Here is a 19,460-nt window from a genome sequence, read left to right as displayed (position 1 = left end):
TTACATTATTCACCCAAGGAACTTTAGTTATTAGAGAGTTCCGGTCTGACGTTTTTTCACGGTACACACTGCGGAGTGAGCCACGGATGAGGAGATGCTGATTCGTTATTGATTTAAGTCTGAATGTTAGCTCCATCTTTTGACACTTCTTCAACTCCCATTCTTGCACGCTACACCACTACAACAAAGATGACGAAGAAAAGACGATGCCGAAGGTGAGCCTCATAAATAAGACCGCCCACAAAATGGCGCATCCTGAAGCGACTGTCAGAAAGCGATTTGAGGATAATCTGTAAAACATAATCTATGCAACATTTTGACCTAAGAACAACCAAAAAAAAAATTATAATATGACCCCTTTAATGTGCCCTATTATCCGGTGCTCCTTTTGTATGAAGATAGACTTTACTAAACCCGCTCATCAGTGCGCCCTATGGTTTGGAAAATACGGTTGTTGAATCTAAGGAATATAAAGCGATATATCGATATATCAATTAATTGTTACACCCCTCGAATGTTTGCAATTAAAACACAAACAAAAATTGCATTATAGCCAATGTTTCTGAATAACTGCCACAAACAGAGTAATATTTGTGTACATTTTAATTATTCTTATATACATCTTATCTTAATGATTGTTTCCTTGATTAAAAAAACAAAAAACAGTTAAGATTAAACAAACAAACTATATTAACGAGACAGTCTTTTGAACGGTTCTTTAAGATCCGACTTCTTTCAAAGACCCATTAATCCAATATCCAATAAATATCAATCAAATAAATGTATGTAAGGGATTATATTAATGTTTGACTAGTATGAACATGGTCAATTGAACTGCCTTTGATCACTGTTTTTTTAATTTTCAAAGTGAAGCCTGGCAACCCAAATAATCATGGTGGGAATATGTTTAATGTTTGTTGGAATGGAAAACGCCTTCAGTACAAATTGACTTGGTTAAAAAAGGCCTTTGACAAAAAGGTGAAAAGACGTTTGTACTGTAATTGCTTGTGATTGAAAAGACTGTGTGATGCTTGGAGCGTAAGGCTGGCCGAGGAGACACTGTTAACATCTAACACTGCCTTTTTGATCTCTCTGTAAATATACAGTCTATACACACTACTGTAGATATAGTACATACTGTGTATGTGTGTGTGTGTGTGTGTGTTGTTCCACTAAAACAGTCCTAGCCCCCCTGCCCAACACTACCTCACCCTGCTTGCTTGCTCTTTGTTCAAGCATTTATCAGCAAATCTCCTGCGACTTTTGTCTTTTGCAGAATAATTGTTCCTCTCTGCTGTCAAGGCAAAACTGCATCACATGATGAAATCACATGATAGCATCTTTCCTAGCAACCTCATCAGTCCTCATTTCTTGTCTTCTCCTCATGCGGAAATGACAGCAAATGTCACTTGTTGGATACAAACTCTGAAAAAATTATCTACATTTCATATTGTGGCCACATTTTGGGTTGAATTGATTGTTGACTATGTGTAATTAATCTATTTGCAGTTTATGAAATCCCGACATGTCAACTAAATAAATATATCAAGAGGGGCAATTCCTTCTAAAATGGAAAAAAAAGATTTACTTTCACAATAATCAGTCCAGAAAATTATATTTTATACGATAATACAATTATACTACTTTGTATATATTTTTCTTTAACTGGAAATTTTGGAAGAACATGACAAAATGCTATTTTTGCTGTTAATAAATCGCTAATAATATGTGCAATGTGTAGAATTAGTTCTAATTTAATTGTGATTAATCTACACCGTTTAGAGAAAACATGTCTGCTAAACCTCCTCAGTGGCCTTGTGGTTAGATTGTCCGCCCTGAGATCGGTAGGTCGTGAGTTCAAACCCCGGCTGAGTCATATCAAAGACTACAAAAAAGGGACCCATTACCACTCAGCATCAAGGGTTAGAATTGGGGGTTAAATCACCAAAAAATGATTCTTGTGCGTGGCCACCACTGCTGCTCACTGCTCCCCTTACCTCCCAGGGTGTGGATCAAGGGATGGGTCCAATGTAGAGGGTAATTTCACCATACCTAGTGTGTGCAACTACCAGTGGTACTTTAACTTAAAATGAGGAAAATTACTTTCTAAAATTAATTTAAAAAGCATTAACCAATTATTCATATATAGTCTCCCCAACATATCATGGGTCTTTCCCGTGGCCTCTTACCAGTGAAACGTACCCTAAACACTTTCTCAGGAAGGCGTCCAGGTGGCATGCTGACCAGATGCCCAAACCACCTACCGGTAATCTGGCTCCTCTCGATGTGGAGGAGCAGCGGGTTTACTTTGAGCTCCTCACGAATGACAGAGCTTCTCACCCTATCTCTAAGGAGGAAACTCATTTTGGCCGCTAGTACTTGTGATCTTGTCCTTTCGGTCATAACCCAAAGCTTGTGACCATAGGTGAGGATGAGAACTTAGATTGACCGGTAAATTGAGAGCTCTGCCTTTTGGCTCAGTTCAGCTCCTTCTTCACCACAACAGGGATTGATACAGGGTCCGCATCACTGCAGATGCCACGCCGAGCTGCCTGTTGATCTCACGATCCACTCTTCCCTCACTCGTGAACAAGACTCTGAGGTACCGGTACTTGAACTCTTCTTCTTGGGGCAAATCTCCTCATCAACCAGGAGATGGCACTCCAACCTTTTCCGAGTGAGAACCATGGACTTGGACTTGGAGGTGCTGATTATCATCCCAGTCACTTCACTTTCGGCTGCGATCCGATCCAGTTAGAGCTGAAGATCCTGGCCAGATGAAGCCATCAGGACCACATCGTCTGCAAAAAGCAGAGAACTAATCCTGCAGGTACCAAACCAGATCCCTTCAACGCCCTGACTGTGCCTAAAAATTCTGTGCATAAAATTTATGCACAGAATTGGTAACAAAGAGCAGCCCAGGCGCAGTCCACTCCTCATTTAAAACGGGTCTGACTCACTGCCGGAAAGCGGACCAAGCTCTGACACCGATCTTACAGGGAGGGAAATCTGAGTCCTCGTTTTTTGTTCTTCATAAAGGTCTTCGAGCTGCTCTTTGTCTGGTCTCTCACCTGAAACCTGTTTGTCTTGGGAGACCCTACCAGGGGGCATAAAACACAGCTCCTATATCACTGGGACACGAAAACTCTTCTACCACGATAAGGTGGCAGCTCAGAAAAGAGTGATCACGACTAATTACAATTAATCACGACTAATCACATTAAATTCTTTGCTTAAATAATTTTAATTATCTTTTTTAAAAAAAAGACTCCATTATTTGACACAAATGCAATTACCGTATTTTCCGCACTATAAGGCGCACCGGATTATTAGCCGCACCTTCTATGAATTACATATTTCATAATTTTGTCCACCAATAAGCCGCCCCGGACTAAAAGCCGCGCCTACGCTGCGCTAAAGTGAATGTCAAAAAAACGCTGCGCTAAAGTGAATGTCAAAAAAACAGTCAGATAGTTCAGTCAAACTTTAATAATATATTGAAAACCAGCGTTCTAACAACTCTGTCCCAAAATGTACGCAAATGTGCAATCACAAACATAGTAAAATTCAAAATGGTGTAGAGCAATAAATAGCAACATAATGTTGCTCGAACGTTAATGTCACAACACACAAAATAAACATAGCGCTCACCTTCTGAAGTTATTCTTCATTCGTAAATCCTTCGAATTCTTCGTCTTCGGTGTCCGAATTGAAAAGTTGCGCAAGCGTGGGATCCAAAAATGGCCGGCTCCGCCTCGTCGAAGTCATCGGATTCAGTGTCGCTGTTGTTGTGCAGCAGTTCTGTGAATCCTGCCTTCCGGAAAGCTCGGACCACAGTTGTGACCGAAACTATCTGCCCAGGCATTTACGATCCACTGGCAGATGTTGGCGTATGTCGACCGGCGCTATCTGCCCGTCTTAGTGAAGGTGTGTTCGCCTTCGGAGCTGTGTGAAAAAAGCCACCCGGCCTCTTCGCGTAAACTTCCCTTAACCACTCGCTCATCTTTTCTTCATCCATCCATCCCTTCGAGTTAGCTTTTATGATGACGCCGGCTGGAAAGGTCTCTTTTGGCAAGGTCTTCCTTTTGAATATCCCCATGGGTGGAAGTTAGCATGGCAAGCTAGAACCACAGTGAAGGATGACTTCTCATTCTCTGTGGTGCGAATATTCACCGTACGTGCTCCCGTTCCACAGTGCAGTTCACAGGAATATCAGTTGCTGTGAAATACGGTAGTAATCCGTGTGCGGATGGAGAGATTGCGTCTTTTTATGAACCGGATCCTTGTCCTTTGTAGGAGCCATTTTGTGGTCTTTACAGATGTAAACAGGAAATGAAACGTACGGTGATATCCGCGCGTTTTTTCTTCTTCTTCCGGGGGCGGGTGAAGCGCTTCCTGTTCTATGGGGGCGGGTGCTTTCCTTGGCGGTTGCTTGCGTAGAAGAAGAAGCGCTTCCTGTTCTACCGGGAAAAAAGATGGCGGCTGTTTACCGAAGTTGCGAGACCGAAACTTTATGAAAATGAATCGTAATAAAGCGCACCGGGTTATAAGGCGCACTGTCAGCTTTTGAGAAAAATTGTGGTTTTTAGATGCGCCTTATAGTGCGGAAAATACGGTATGTTGTCAGAATGCCATATTTGAACATTTTCAAACATATTTTATTTGAATCATGATTATCCGCAGTAAATTACTTGCTTCCTTAATTTAAATAATCTTTGAACTCCAATTTTTGGACAAAAGTGCAATTTTGTTGCCAGAATGTCATCATATTTGAACATTTAAAAACATTGTTTTACTTGAAACATTTATTTACCCAAAACCTCGACCTGCAGCGGCCTTTCAGGTAACACGCCGGCATTAAGGAAAGGAGCCTGTGCAGTCAAATATGCGTTTATACATGATTAATGTAGTAATTTTTTTTATTAATTAATCACAACATATTAATGAGTCAACTTTGACAGCCCTAATACCTATTTTAGCTGAAAATTATTTAAAAACCTGCAAAATGGTTGTTTTTATTTGTGATTATTTCTCTTGCATTTAGAGAAGACCAATCTGACATCAGCTAAATAGAATATTATGACGAAAATATATTTCTAAAATGAATATCAAGAGTATATCAAGATTAATGTTCCCAATAATCAATCAATGAAATAGAATGATACAATTCTATTGCTATACATATATATTTTACATTTTATTTTGGATAAAATATCATGAGGAACATTTCCTTTTGAAATAAATAGAAAAATATCAAGTTTGCTGGAAATTATGAAAGCAAATGTCAACAAACTTTAAAGGTGCTGTTTGTAACTTACTCACAGTAACATTTTTCAAAGAATAAAATATAACAAGAACACCATTGGCTAGCTTGTGTTACCATTAGAACAACAGAACACATTTTTCTTAAAACGGTTAATATTTTCACAATTACAAAGTTTCTATAATTAGAAATGTTTTACCGGCACGAAAATAATTATTGGTGTTCACGGCAGTTACGTACGTACGTACGTACGTACGTACTTAGGTACGTCATTACGTCCTAGAAGCCAGAAGAGGGCGGGGTTTACTGTTTAAAATACATTGGAGAGCAAGCCCTCTAGACACTGTGTACATGTTGCAAACAGCCTCTTTAGGTAATATTAACGAACAATATTTGTCCTTTTTATTGGTTCTTCATAAATGAAAATTCACTTTTCATTTATGAAAAAAATTAGACTAGAGAACTCAAACTAGACCATTACTGACCTCCACTGGTTGAGTTGCCAAATTACATAACTTGATACTTTGGTTCCCTATTCAGTCGTGTAAAATCTTAAATACTTAAAACAATTTTAACTAAACCTTTTTCATATTATATTTCACATCTGTGTTTCAGACACATGATCATTAATTTTATGAACCTTTTTTAATGTCATTGTATTTTTAATTTTGTTTTTATTACTGTAATGAAATTATTACATTATAAATAGTTGATTTACTTTAATTATTCATATTCATTAAATAATTATTGATCAAAATACTAGGAATGAGCATCATTTCAAGAGTTATTTGTTTTTATTTTTCAGAGGTTGAACAAATCGAGGCCATCGCTAAATTTGATTACGTGGGCCGCAGTCCGAGAGAGCTGTCCTTCAAGAAAGGAGCATCTCTGCTGCTCTATCACAGAGCGTCTGAGGATTGGTGGGAGGGTCGACACAATGGTGTGGATGGTCTGATCCCTCATCAATACATTGTGGTGCAAGATATGTAAGTAACATGTTTTTAAATTGGTGTGCCTTGTGTAAGAGTCATAATATAATGACAGCATTATGCTTGAGAGAGGTAAGTAGGAGTTACAAGAAAGATTTAAAAAATGGGTAAATGATGCCTGAGTGAGTGTGTGGCACACTCATTTGCTGTATTGACACTGCACTGATACTGTGTTGGTGTTGGTGGCGCCATTTGCTGGATTTAATACATTTGACATAAAAATACAGTTAAAAGCTTATATATATATATTTTGGTAAACAAATAGCTGTGGAAGAAGTAATATAACAAAACAGGAAAATAAAAACATTTACCTTTTTTGGAGCTACTGTGTATATTCACCTGTACATATAGAAATGCTTATTTTTAGTATTGGTATTTGTACATATTTTATTTATATTTCTCTTTGAGAGCTTTTTCCTCTATGTTGGTGCCACCTGCTGCTGCTGGAATTTGAATTTCCCTGAGGGAACCTTCCCAAGGGATTAATAAAGTTCATATCTATCTGTCTGTCTGTCTATCTATAGCAGGGGTATCAAACTCGTTTTAGCTCCGGGGCCGCATGGAGAAAAATCTGTGCACACGCGGGCTGGACTATTGAAATCATGGCATTAAAACTAAAAAATAAAGACAACTTCAGATTGTTTTCTTTGTCTTACATTGACCAAATAGAAAAAACACATTTTGAAAATATTACAATACAAATGTAGAAACAAAATACCGTCAGCGATAAAGTTTAGATCCATGAAGGAAAGAAGAAAGTGAATGAATGTTTATAACTGAATAAATTTACATATGCATAAAAAATTTTTTTATTTTGTTTTATTTTTTTTGTGACTTAACGTTTATGACAACCTTTTTCCAAAACACAATATAGAATGTGAGATATAACAGGATAATGCATACATTTATCATTTGTGGGACTCCAAAAATGTACTGTGGTACCCCATTTTTATGACTTGATGGTGTCCCTGTGACCCCATTTTGTAAGATTCCTAGCGCCAACACTGATGGAATATTGTTGCGTGCAAAACAGCAGCAGGCGGCTGTAGCCTGCAGGCCGGTTCTACAAACCCCGTTTCCATATGAGTTGGGAAATTGTGTTAGATGTAAATATAAACGGAATACAATGATTTGCAAATCATTTTCAACCCATATTCAGTTGAATGCACTACAAAGACAAGATAATTGATGTTCAAACTCATAAACTTTATTTTTTTTTTTGCAAATAATAATTAACTTAGAATTTCATGGCTGCAACACGTGCCAAAGTAGTTTGGAAATGGCATGTTCACCACTGTGTTACATGGCCTTTCCTTTTAACAACACTCAATAAACGTTTGGGAACTGAGGAGACATTTTTTAAGCTTCTCAGGTGGAATTCTTTCCCATTCTTGCTTGATGTACAGTTTAAGTTGTTCAACAGTCCGGGGTCGCCGTTGTGGTATTTTAGGCTTCATAATGCGCCGCACATTTTCAATGGGAGACAGGTCTGGACTACAGGCAGGCCAGTCTAGTACCCGCACTCTTTTACTATGAAGCCACGTTGATGTAACACGTGGCTTGGCATTGTCTTGCTGAAATAAGCAGGGGGCGTCTATGGTAACGTTGCTTGGATGGCAACATATGTTGCTCCAAAACCTGTATGTACCTTTCAGCATTAATGGCGCCTTCACAGATGTGTAAGTTACCCATGTCTTGGGCACTAATACACCCCCATACCCTCACAGATGCTGGCTTTTCAACTTTGCGCCTAAAACAATTCGGATGGTTCTTTTCCTCTTAGGTCCGGAGGACACGACGTCCACAGTTTCCAAAAACAATTTGAAATGTGGACTCGTCAGACCACAGAACACTTTTCCACTTTGTATCAGTCCATCTTAGATGAGCTCAGACCCAGCGTAGCCGACGACGTTTCTGCCTTGCATAGGAGAGTTTTAACTTGCACTTATAGATGTAGAGACCAACTGTAGTTACTGACAGTGGGTTTCTGAAGTGTTCCTGAGCACATGTGGTGATATCCTTTAGAGATTGATGTCGGTTTTTGATACAAAAACCTGTGACCTTCGATCCTGAGGGATCTAAGGTCATGGTCATTCAATGTTGGTTTCCGGCCATGCTGCTTACGTGGAGTGATTTCTCCAGATTCTCTGAACCTTTTGATGATATTATGGACCGTAGATGTTGAAATCCCTAAATTACTTGCAATTGCAATTTGAGAAACGTTGTTCTTAAACTGTTTGACTATTTGCTCACGCAGTTGTGGACAACGGGGTGTACCTCGCCCCATCCTTTCTTGTGAAAGACTGAGCATTTTTTGGGAAGCTGTTTTTATACCCAATCATGGCACCCACCAATTCCCAATTAGCCTGCACACCTGTAGGATGTTCCAAATAAGTGTTTGATGAGCATTCCTCAACTTTATCAGTATTTATTGCCACCTTTCCCAACTTCTTTGTCACGTGTTGCTGGCATCAAATTCTAAAGTTAATGATTATTTGCAACAACAAAAAAAAAGTTTATCAGTTTGAACATCAAACATGTTGTCTTTGTAGCATATTCAACTGAATATGGGTTGAAAATGATTTGCAAATCATTGTATTCCGTTTATATTTACATCTAACACAATTTCCCAACTCATATGGAAACGGGTTTTGTAATATTAATCAAATACCATCCATAGGTAATTCAGGCCAGATCCGGCCCGCGGGCCTTGACTTTGACACATAGGATCTATAAGTGTTCCCATACTTTGGAACTTGTCCTTTTTCTTAGTTACATTGAGATGGATGATGGCCACCAAAAACGATATGAATTGCAACATGCCACTCCACACTTCCTGTAAACTCTGTTTGCTGCTTTACAGTCAAAATGACACAACAGCTTTATTGTTCAGTTTTTTTTCTTAAAATGACACACATGGAGGGACAATGTATCACTCCCTGCATCAATACTCCTGTATCGTTTGACCCATCAGTAGCAATGGTATTAATTTATTCTCTAATATCGGATCTCAATGGTATTGTCTTTCTTGTCTTTCGACTATGTCTCTCTCAGGGATGACACCTTTTCTGATAACCTCAGCCAGAAAGCAGACAGTGAAGCCAGCAGCGGGCCTTTAATGGATGACAAAGGCTCGTCTAAAAACGATAATCCCTCACCATGTGATCAATCACCTGATTACACCTTTGGAGGAGTCATGGGCAGGTAAATACATTTGATTTTGTCCCGTGACCATACCATAAATGTAACCTGACACCCGTCCATAGGGTGAGACTGCGTTCCGACGGAGCTGCCATTCCACGCCGCCGTAGTGGTGCAGACACTCAGAGTCCGACCAGAGTGGCCGACACTCCCCCACGGGCCACCGCCTGTCTCAGCAGCCCCCACAAGGTGTCAGTCGGCGGGAAGGCTCGGGTGGAAAGTCCAGAAAAGAGGCGGCTGGGGACCTTTGGGAGTGCAGGGAGTTTAAACTACCCAGAGAGGAAGGCCTATCCTGAGGGTCACCCGCTGAGGCCCATGTCAGGGGCAACGCGTCACAGCAGCCTTGGGGACCACAAATCACTGGAGGCTGAAGCTTTGGATGAGGTGAGCTAATTTTTACATTGGAAAAGTCCTAGAGAGACAAGACAACACTCACATTCACACACTAGGGCCAATTTAGTGTTGCTAATCTTATCTGATCCAAATAAAAAATATTGTTTTCAGTGGTTCCTTAGTTTTTCCTGTAACATAACGATTCAGAGTGCATGAGAAAGTGTTCTCAACTCTCCTCAAGCAGGACATAGAGAAGACCATGACCACAGCGCTCCAAGAGCTCCGTGAGCTGGAGCGTAAGAACACTGTCAAGCAGGCCCCTGACGTGGTCCTGGACACCTTGGAGCCCATGAAAAACCCGGTCAGCTCAGAACCAGGCAGCCCCCTGCACACCATCATGATCCGGGACCCGGACGCAGCCATGCGCCGGAGCAGCAGCTCCACCTCCGAGATGATGACCACCTTCAAGCCGACGCTCTCGGCCCGCCTCGCCGCTGGCCCTCAGCTACGCCCCCCGCCGATGAGGCCCGCGCGCCCCCCTCCGACTCAACACCGCTCCAGCAGCTCCGGGTCTTCCGGCGTGGGCAGCCCGGCCATAACACCCACCGATAAAATGCTAACGGCCGGCGGCTCCGCCCTGAACGTGTCCAGTGACGACGCGGACAAGTCTGGCACCATGTAGAAGCAAAACTTAGGTGGAATCTGGAAGGAGCTGGAAATCGGGCTTTGGATCAGAGACATTTCCAACAGCTCAGGGAGAGGATGTCCATACGAGGACAGCGGGAAAATAACTGCAGACCTCAGCTTTACAGACGCCACCAGGTGCTGATGATGTCACAAAGAGGTATGACGTGACACGGTAACACTAATTAAAGCAAGCCACTTGTCTTATTGTTTTTGACGGGGGAAAGGCTGCGTCTGTTTGAGGTGTGTTTATTTGTCATAGCAGTTTCTCCACCCAAGAAAACTTTATTACATTAAAATGTTAACATGATCGAATGTAGGTCAATTTATGCCAAGCAAGTACTAAGCTTGCATGTTTTTAGCTAATAAAGTTTGTTTACCTCTATTAAAATGACAGTCAAATCTTGGTTTTCATACGCCCCACTTTTTGTATTCAGTTGTTTTAAATTGAGTAAGACTGCAAAATATTCCACCTTGGGGCCAAAGAAAGTTGCGAGTGCCAGCACTTTGACAAAGAAGGTGGGAAAAACCATTGACGTCAAGCAAAGTACGAAGGCTTCTTCAATAAAAGTGATACATTTTTGGCCTTTGTATTTATGAAACTACTTATTCTTTCAAGTGACTTTGTTTGTACCCGAAGGTAGATTTATTTGGGTGTCTTGAAAAATTCACTGGATTTGCATATTATAATGGAAAACATTGCTTTGTACAATTACATTTTTCATCTGACTATTTGGAACAAATGAAAACCAAGATTTTTTTGTAATTATTGTTAAGGTCAATAGAAATACATAAGTGCAAATTGTTTTTTTTGCTTAATGCTCTTAAAAAAGAACAGTAGACAAGAACATAGGCTCTCTTCTAGCTGGTAGGGGTGTGAATCTTTGGACACCTGATGATTGGATCCGATTCTTATTCCTGGGGTGACAATTCGATTCTGAATCGATTGTCGATTCAACATGGTTCTCGATTCAAACCGATTTTCGTAATGTATAATTATAAGGATTATATATATATATATATATAGTATAATGTGTGTGTGTGTGTTTATATGTATATATATATGTATATATATATATATATATATATATATATATATACCTGTGTGTGTATATATATATATATATATATATATATATGTATATATATGTATGTATACATGTATATATGTATCCATACATTAATATATAAATATACATATATGGACATATACTGTATAAGTGCATATATGTATATATATATATATATATATATATATATATATATATATATATATATATATATATATTATACTGTGTAAGTGCATATATGTATATATATATATATATATGTATGTACATATATATAGACATATATGTACACATTATATATATATAAATATATGTAAACATTTATGTATATACATATATACTGTATGTACATATATATTTACGTATATATATATATATATATATATATATATATATATATATATACAGTGTATATATATATATATATATATATATATATATATATATATATATATATATATATATACATATATATATATATACATACAAATACATTATGGAAAATTATGAATCGATTTAGAATTGTGTACCCTTTAGTAGCAGCAACTATTTTTCTCCCCCTGCCTGACTACTCATATCTTCAGGTAGCTGCTGAAAAGCATGTTGCCATGGTGATGCAGGGAAGGATGCAGGGGTGCGATCCTCTCACCTTGCTTTACCTTCTTTCGAAAGGGTTAAGAACCGTAATAAATGTGCATAACATTGAGCTTGTAGCACACGTTTGACTGGTGAAGACATTCAGGCTCACTGGGGACAGGAAATAGGAGAGGACTTGAAGCAGAATACGCAATGTGCTTGGAAGCATCATGTCCAGCATGTGTGACAGACCCCACTAATCCGCTTTCACCCTGTAAATACACTCAGTCGATAGCACGTTAATTTTTTTACAAAATGTTTGACATGAAGGGTACTTGAAAAAAACATCTTAACCAAACAATTGTTTAAATTCTTCTTCCATACAATACGAGCATATTATGTGTAAAATTGTCCATTACTCTGTGCTATAGCTGGGTTGCAATCACAGGACCGAGAGGCACATCCTGGCACTTCTGGGTTTCAGGCGATGGTCTCGATTAGGCTACTCTTTATTTACCTGAATACGTGCAGAAAAGTTTAAGGCAAATTAAAAAAGCGATCATTATTAAAAAAATATATATTTAAAATGGAATGGAGTGAATTTTTGCACTCTTAAGAAAAATATATATATTTTTAAAAATTTAAACCATTTACATCACCAAGAGGTTACTGCTACCTCACTTAATTTGACACTTTTGGTATTCAGAAAAGAAAAGACTGGAGGCACATCATGTCTTTACATCTGAGGGGTCCACAAATTAAATATTAATCCATAAAAGACAACATTTGACTAATTTGTGCTTCGCTAAGTACTGTACTTGATTGACATAACGAGTGCCGTGCTACTGTGATCGTGATGCTAATGAGAAAAAGGATACGTTTGTTTGCAGTTGATTTCCTGCTACCAATATTAGTCTCATCTACAATTCATGTCTGCAGTTTTTTTTATGTATAATTATATATATTTTGTCTCATTATTTAGCGGGGTATGTCCATGTTGTTCAGCAATGTTTGCTAGAGATATAAAAAATGTAGTATATGATGTAGAGCCTACGAGAGATGTATTCATCTAGTTTATTAATACTATTAAGGATATTTTCTTGATTCTAACAAATAGCACCAAAGAAGCTATATTGTGGCCATCCGTGTCGTGTAAAGCACTAATTGGCTTTCCTGTATAACAACAATTTAAGCTTTTAGTTTATGTTATGAAAATAGAGAAAGAAACCAACAATTGAAATACTTATTCCTAAAACTAACATGTTAGTTTATTTGCACAAGCAGGTCTTCGTAGTTATAATTATGGCATAGCAACCACAAAATAACACAATCTAATGCAATCTTTTGTCCTTTCTTTAAGTTTAGTTCTGCTATCAAACACTACTAATATAGTAAAGAATAATCTTGATTGCATCACAGAAAGTTTCTCAAACAAATCAAATGTTCAAACAAACATTTTACAAAGTGATTGCTGCAGACACAATCATGGTCCGATTGTATTCCACAAGATGATGAAAGTGTTATTTTTAAGAGGCATTTCCTTCTATGCACTTACGTTTTTTTCCCTGACTTTATTACCTTTATGAACCACTTCTTTCGGGACTCTATGAAAACTATTTCCTATCTCTGTATTTGAATGATAGGAACACCCAAGAACAGAACAACAATACGGCATTTTCTGATCAAACTCTACACTCACTCTCACTTGTTTTAATGCTAGGCTGAAGTTTCTTGACCATCGTGTGAATTAAGCCACCAACAAGAAAAACGGATATGACGCCATATGCAACCCAGCTATTGGTATTTTTAACCATCACGGCGTATACTGCAGAGAAGCAGCGTCCTCTGCAGTGGACGTTTTTGTTTTGAAAAATAGGCTCGAAACAAACGTCCGCCGCAGAGTGCCACTTCTTGTTATACTTTGAAAAACGTCCTCTGTTTCCTGTTCTACAGTATCTGGAAAAAGGGACCGGTTGAAGTATATCGTTCTAAGGGAAAATACTAAAAAACCTGGGTTGACTTTAGAGTAGTCAGTGTACAACAAATGTCCAAAAACAGTTCATAGTAATGTGTGTGAGCACCTTTGCTTTTTTGCACTTAATCATCTTAGAAATGGAAGGAAGCAGATCTCAGTCCCTCCAGCTTTTGTCACGGCAGCTTTTTCAGAAAGTTGAATACAAACTAGCGATGATGTAAGGCTTTTCTTTTTTAAATAATATTTTTCATCAATTTGGGATTTTATACATTTTTCATCATTGTTTTAAGTGTTCCTTGTACAGGATTTCAACAAAAATAGATAAACAAATGTTGTATTGATGTTTTACTCGTTCATACTTAAAAGCCGACACTAGATGGCAGTAAAAGCACATACTCAGAACTCATTGTGTGTGTGTTCAGCCTATTCGGGAATCGCGGGCTTCCCTTGACAAATTCCAAAAATTCCCAGATATCCCAGAATTCCAGGTTTTCCAGGACATTTGTCCTATTCAAAATTAATTGGCCATTTTTCTAACTTCCACCATTTCCACATTTTTCAACCGATTCAAACCATTCCACCTTCAACATATTTCACTCATCCTGGACATTCAAACTATGATTTTTTTAAGTTAAAAGAAATTCCAGGATTTCCCAGAAAACCCGTTTTTTCAAACCCATTTTTCACCCTTTTTTCTGTCGACTACGCCTTCCACATTTTTCAACCCACTTCAACCGTTCCACCATCAAAAAATCCCCTTAATCGGGACAAAAAACAAAGTTGTTTTTTTAACTGGAAAAATTCCCGGTTTTCCAGAAATTCCAGGAATTTCATATTACCATTTCTCAATTAAAAATGTTACTACTTCAACATTTCTCGACCGATTTGAAAAATTCCAACACCAAACTTTTAAACTCATTCAGAACATTCACATTTTTTTAGCATTTTCAAAAAAAATCCTGCTTTTCCCAAAATTTCCAGGAAGTTCCCATTGAAATGAATTGGACATTTTTCCAAGAACCACAATTTCTACATTTTTCAACCTACGCAAACCATTCCAACATCAACACAACCTACTCATCCTGGACATTCAAACTAAAATTCAGTTTTTCCTGGAAATTCAAACTCTTCAACATTCAAACATTCCAACATTCCAACAATTCATACTACCGTATTTTTTGGACTATAAGTCGCAGTTTTTTTCATAGTTTGGCCGGGGGTGCGACTTATACTCAGGAGCGACTTATGTGTGAAATTATTAACACATTACCGTAAAATATCAAATAATATTATTTAGCTCATTCACGTAAGAAACTAGACGTATAAGATTTCATGGGATTTAGCGATTAGGAGTGACAGATTGTTTGGTAAACGTATAGAATGTTCTATACGTTTACGAGGCTTTGTACCGAGGATGTCGTTGTGGCTTGTGCAGCCCTTTGAGACACTTGTGATTTAGGGCTATATAAATAAAGATTGATTGATTGATTCATTGATGATATGTTATAGTTATTTGAATGACTCTTACCATAATATGTTACGTTAACATACCAGTTGGTTATGTATGCCTCATATAACGTACACTTATTCAGCCTGTTGTTCACTATTCTTTATTTATTTTAAATTGCCTTTCAAATGTCTATTCTTGGTGTTTGGTTTTATCAAATACATTTCCCCCAAAAATGCGACTTATATATGTTTTTTTCCTTCTTTATTATGCATTTTCGGCAGGTGTGACTTATACTCCGGTGTGACTTATACTCCGAAAAATGCGGTACATTCTGTCAGCATTTCAGTTCAACTTCAGCATTGGATCATTCACACGCAATTCCTTCAGGAATTGCTTCATCTAGTTGTCAAATGTTTATTCTGTTTTAAGTCATTATTATTAATAATAATCATAATAATAATACAAATATTGCAGAAAAAACACCAGCAAAGGCTTCCTTGTTGTCCGCTGTCTGCTCTGTCATCCACAAGTTGCAGACATTCTCTGTGTATGTTTTACACTTGAAAAGTGTCCATCTTAATCATTCATTTATGTTCCAACACATTTGCCCCCATTAAGAGAATTTGTGAACTGTTGAGAACGATCTATAACGCTTTTTTTTTTTGCTTTTTTTCTTTTCTTTTCTTTCATAGTTCTTTTTATTGATTTCACATTCACATTAACAACATATTCAAACCCTCTTCATCCCCTACCCCTGCTGTCACTCAAAACAAAAACAAAAAACAAAAGTAAGAGTACAAAAGTACCCGGAATAAAAAAAATAAATAGATAAAGTTCAGTACAAGGCACTTAAAACACAGTAATTGAAAACTGAAACGTAATGTAGACGCAGCATGACAAGGCCATATTTAGGTACCGTACATATCTAAGGCTCTTCCTGCACTTGTGTAGAAGATTGGTCAAAAAAAGTCAAAAAAGGTCTCCACACTTTAAAAAACTTGTTTTCAGAGCCCTGTAATGTGTATCTTATTTTCTCCAGCTTCAGGTTTGCTAGTACGTCCCTTATGCAGTGGGAGACTAAGGGTGGGACAGCCTCCTTCCACTTCAACAATATCAGGCGGCGTGCGAGGAGGGTGGTGAAGGCAACTATTTTGTGATCCCCGACAGGTAGTTCCATCCCTTCAGGAATGATTCCAAATACAGAAATGAAAGGGTTTGGATTGATTTGAATTGTTAAAACCGTGGAGAGTGCTTCGAAGATGGACTTCCAGTACCCCTTTAGCTTCGGACAAAGCCAAAACATGTGTATTAATGTTGCGTTATCTAGTTTACATCTATCACATAATGGGTTAATATGGGGAAATATTTTTGCTAATTTTGCTTTTGAGAAGTGCACCCGGTGTATCACTTTAAATTGGACCAGTGAGTGTCGTGCGCACATTGAAGATGAGTGAACCCTTTTCTCAATTTTTGCCCAGGTTACGTCATCTATTGATGTTTGGAGGTCTTGTTCCCATGCTGTTCTGATTCTTAGCATGGAAGTGCATTCTAATCCTGAGAGTAAATTAAGTATATGTGAGATTGCCCTCTTCTTTATTGGATTTAAAGACATAATTTCATCTGTAGTTTATTTAGAGGGTTTGTTAGGGAACTGCGGAAGAACTGTTTTAACATAATCCCTTATCTGGAAATATCTAAATATATGGGAACTGGGTAGATAAAATTTCTTGGACAACTCCGTAAAAGAGGCGAATATATTGTCTATAAAAAGATCATTGAAGCATTTCAAACCCCTTTGATGCCATATATTAAAAGCTGTGTCAAGTGTTGAGGGTGGAAAGCAGTGATTTGATGCTACTGGACTGAAAAGGCTCATTCCTTGCAGGTTAAAATGTTTTCGAAATTGACAGTATATTTTGAGCGAGTGACTTACTACAGGATTAATATTAATTGTCTTCACTGATAGAGGCAAAGCTGCACCCATTAGGGCTGCTAAAGAAGCAGAACCACAAGAATGTGTCTCCAGCTTCACCCATGTAGGACTTTCCTTATGTCGATGGTAATATGTCCAGTATGACATGCAATGCAAGTTGGTGGCCCAGTAATACATACAGAAATTTGGAAGGGCCATACCTCCATCATGTTTTGCTCTTTGTAAAAACTCCTTGCGCAGACGTGACTGTTTGCCATTCCAAATATAAGATGAGATTATTGAGTCTAATTTTTTGAAAAATGTACCAGGGATAAATACAGGTAAACATTGAAAAAGATACAAATATTTTGGAAGCACAGTCATCTTAATTGCATTGACTCTGCCTATAAGTGAAATGAAAAGGGGAGTCCAATTAGCCAGATCTTGCTTGGTTTGTGTAAACAATATAATATATAACGCTATTTTTTGTTGGTAAATGAGAGATTACCATCACACATCCCTAAAATGCTGCATCTTTTCTAGGTCAGCGTTGCACATGAAAATATGTTCTTAATTTCTTTACCCTGGATAAATACAGGTAGAATATATATTTAAATACATGTAGAAAGTAAATGTTTACATAGTACAGGGGTGTCAAACTCATTTTAGCTCAGGGGCTGCATGGAGGAAAATCTATTCCCAAGTGGGCCGTAATGGTAAAATCATGACATGATAACTTAAAAATAAAGACAACTCCAGGTTGTTTTCTTTGTCTTACTTTGGCCCAAAATAGAACAAGCACATTGTGAAAGCTTACAAATCACAACTAATCCTCTGGACAAAACACTTCAAGTTTGTTGAAAATTCTAAGGAAATTTGTGCAGCTTCAAAACACTTCGACTTTGTCTCAGTGTATCTACAAAGCCAGGATTCAACTTTAAGTCTCAGTCTTTCTGGGATTGAACAAAAAACACAACATATAAACTCTTCTAGGTATCAAATGCCTCCTTTGTCATGTCCATGTATCAATCAAGTGCTGACTCTACAAACCGTAAGAAACGGAGGCGAAAACTCTTCAAAAGGGTTAAGTTCACTTTTCTTGTGTATGACAGAGACATTTTGGGGCAACGAGGGTGCCAAATGACCATGTGTTCGAAGCAGAAGACATAAAACGGCAGGTTTTAAGTTTCATGTGGGTCGAGGAGGAGGAGCCACAGTCCCCCTTTACTGTGTACCTCTTGCTTGGCCCTGGTATAAACCGTTTGCTTGCCTAGAAAAATTGCTATTGTGACATCCAGTGGACACATTTAGAACAGCAGTTTCTTTCGTTAAAAAAAAAAAAGCAGCTCATTTTTATACTTGGCAAACTCATCACGAGGGCCGAAAAAAAAAACGTACATTTGACACCTCTGACATAGTACATTACCCAGAGGGCTGAGTAATATAAACAAGAACAGGAAATAGGTTTGAGTTACGCGGTACAATAAATATATTGTTACATGTTGCTGTTTCTGCTTCGTCTACACAATAAACAAACATAAGTTTTGATCGGACGATTGACATGCACGTTTGAGCGCCACTCGGACTAATTCGAGTGGCAAAAATTACACTCATTGGCCAAAATGTGTAGGGAAGTTGCAGGCCTTAAACAAAGTTGCAAGGCCGCTCATACTTCGCCAGGGGTAGTTAAGTTGTAGTAATTGGTGTGGTCGTGACATCGCAAATTCCTCGAGGCACTGAGATCTGCACACGTTAATTTAATCATCCTCTATGACGACATCACTGCTCGGTGTTAAGCTCACTTAGTGCTGGCAGCACTCATGCAGCCTTTGATCCGTGGCTGCAAGGCTCAAGTATTTTAGTAGATACTCGCTATTTAGACAATAATGCGTTTAGTCTTTTCCATCCATCCATCCATGTTCTACCGCTTGTCCCTTTCGGGGTCACGGGGGGTGCTGGAGCCTATCTCAGTTGCATTTGGGCGGGGGCGGGGTACCACCCTGTACA

General features: G+C 38.3%; 1 protein-coding gene across 2 annotated transcripts in view; it reads left to right on the top strand.

Annotated features, from left to right (window-relative positions):
* srgap3 (SLIT-ROBO Rho GTPase activating protein 3) overlaps positions 1–11,491 on the top strand; it is a 232,432-nt gene extending 220,941 nt beyond the window's left edge. Inside the window, exons 19-22 of one of the 2 annotated variants that reach the window (XM_061932646.2) lie at positions 6,069–6,249; positions 9,307–9,456; positions 9,519–9,837; positions 10,031–11,491. In XM_061932646.2, the coding sequence (XP_061788630.2) occupies positions 6,069–6,249; positions 9,307–9,456; positions 9,519–9,837; positions 10,031–10,468 (1,088 nt within the window). In that variant the 3' untranslated portion in view covers positions 10,469–11,491. Of the gene's footprint in view, positions 1–6,068; positions 6,250–9,306; positions 9,457–9,518; positions 9,838–10,027 lie in introns of both variants that reach the window. The other variant, XM_061932645.2, reaches the window with a different exon arrangement.
* The last annotated feature ends 7,969 nt before the right edge of the window (positions 11,492–19,460 follow it).

This window comes from Nerophis lumbriciformis, linkage group LG38 (genome assembly GCF_033978685.3).
Source record: "Nerophis lumbriciformis linkage group LG38, RoL_Nlum_v2.1, whole genome shotgun sequence".
Classification (NCBI taxonomy): Eukaryota; Metazoa; Chordata; class Actinopteri; order Syngnathiformes; family Syngnathidae; genus Nerophis; species Nerophis lumbriciformis.
The sequence above is the reverse complement of the archived record's forward strand: the minus strand, read 5'-3'. Positions and strand labels throughout refer to the sequence as shown.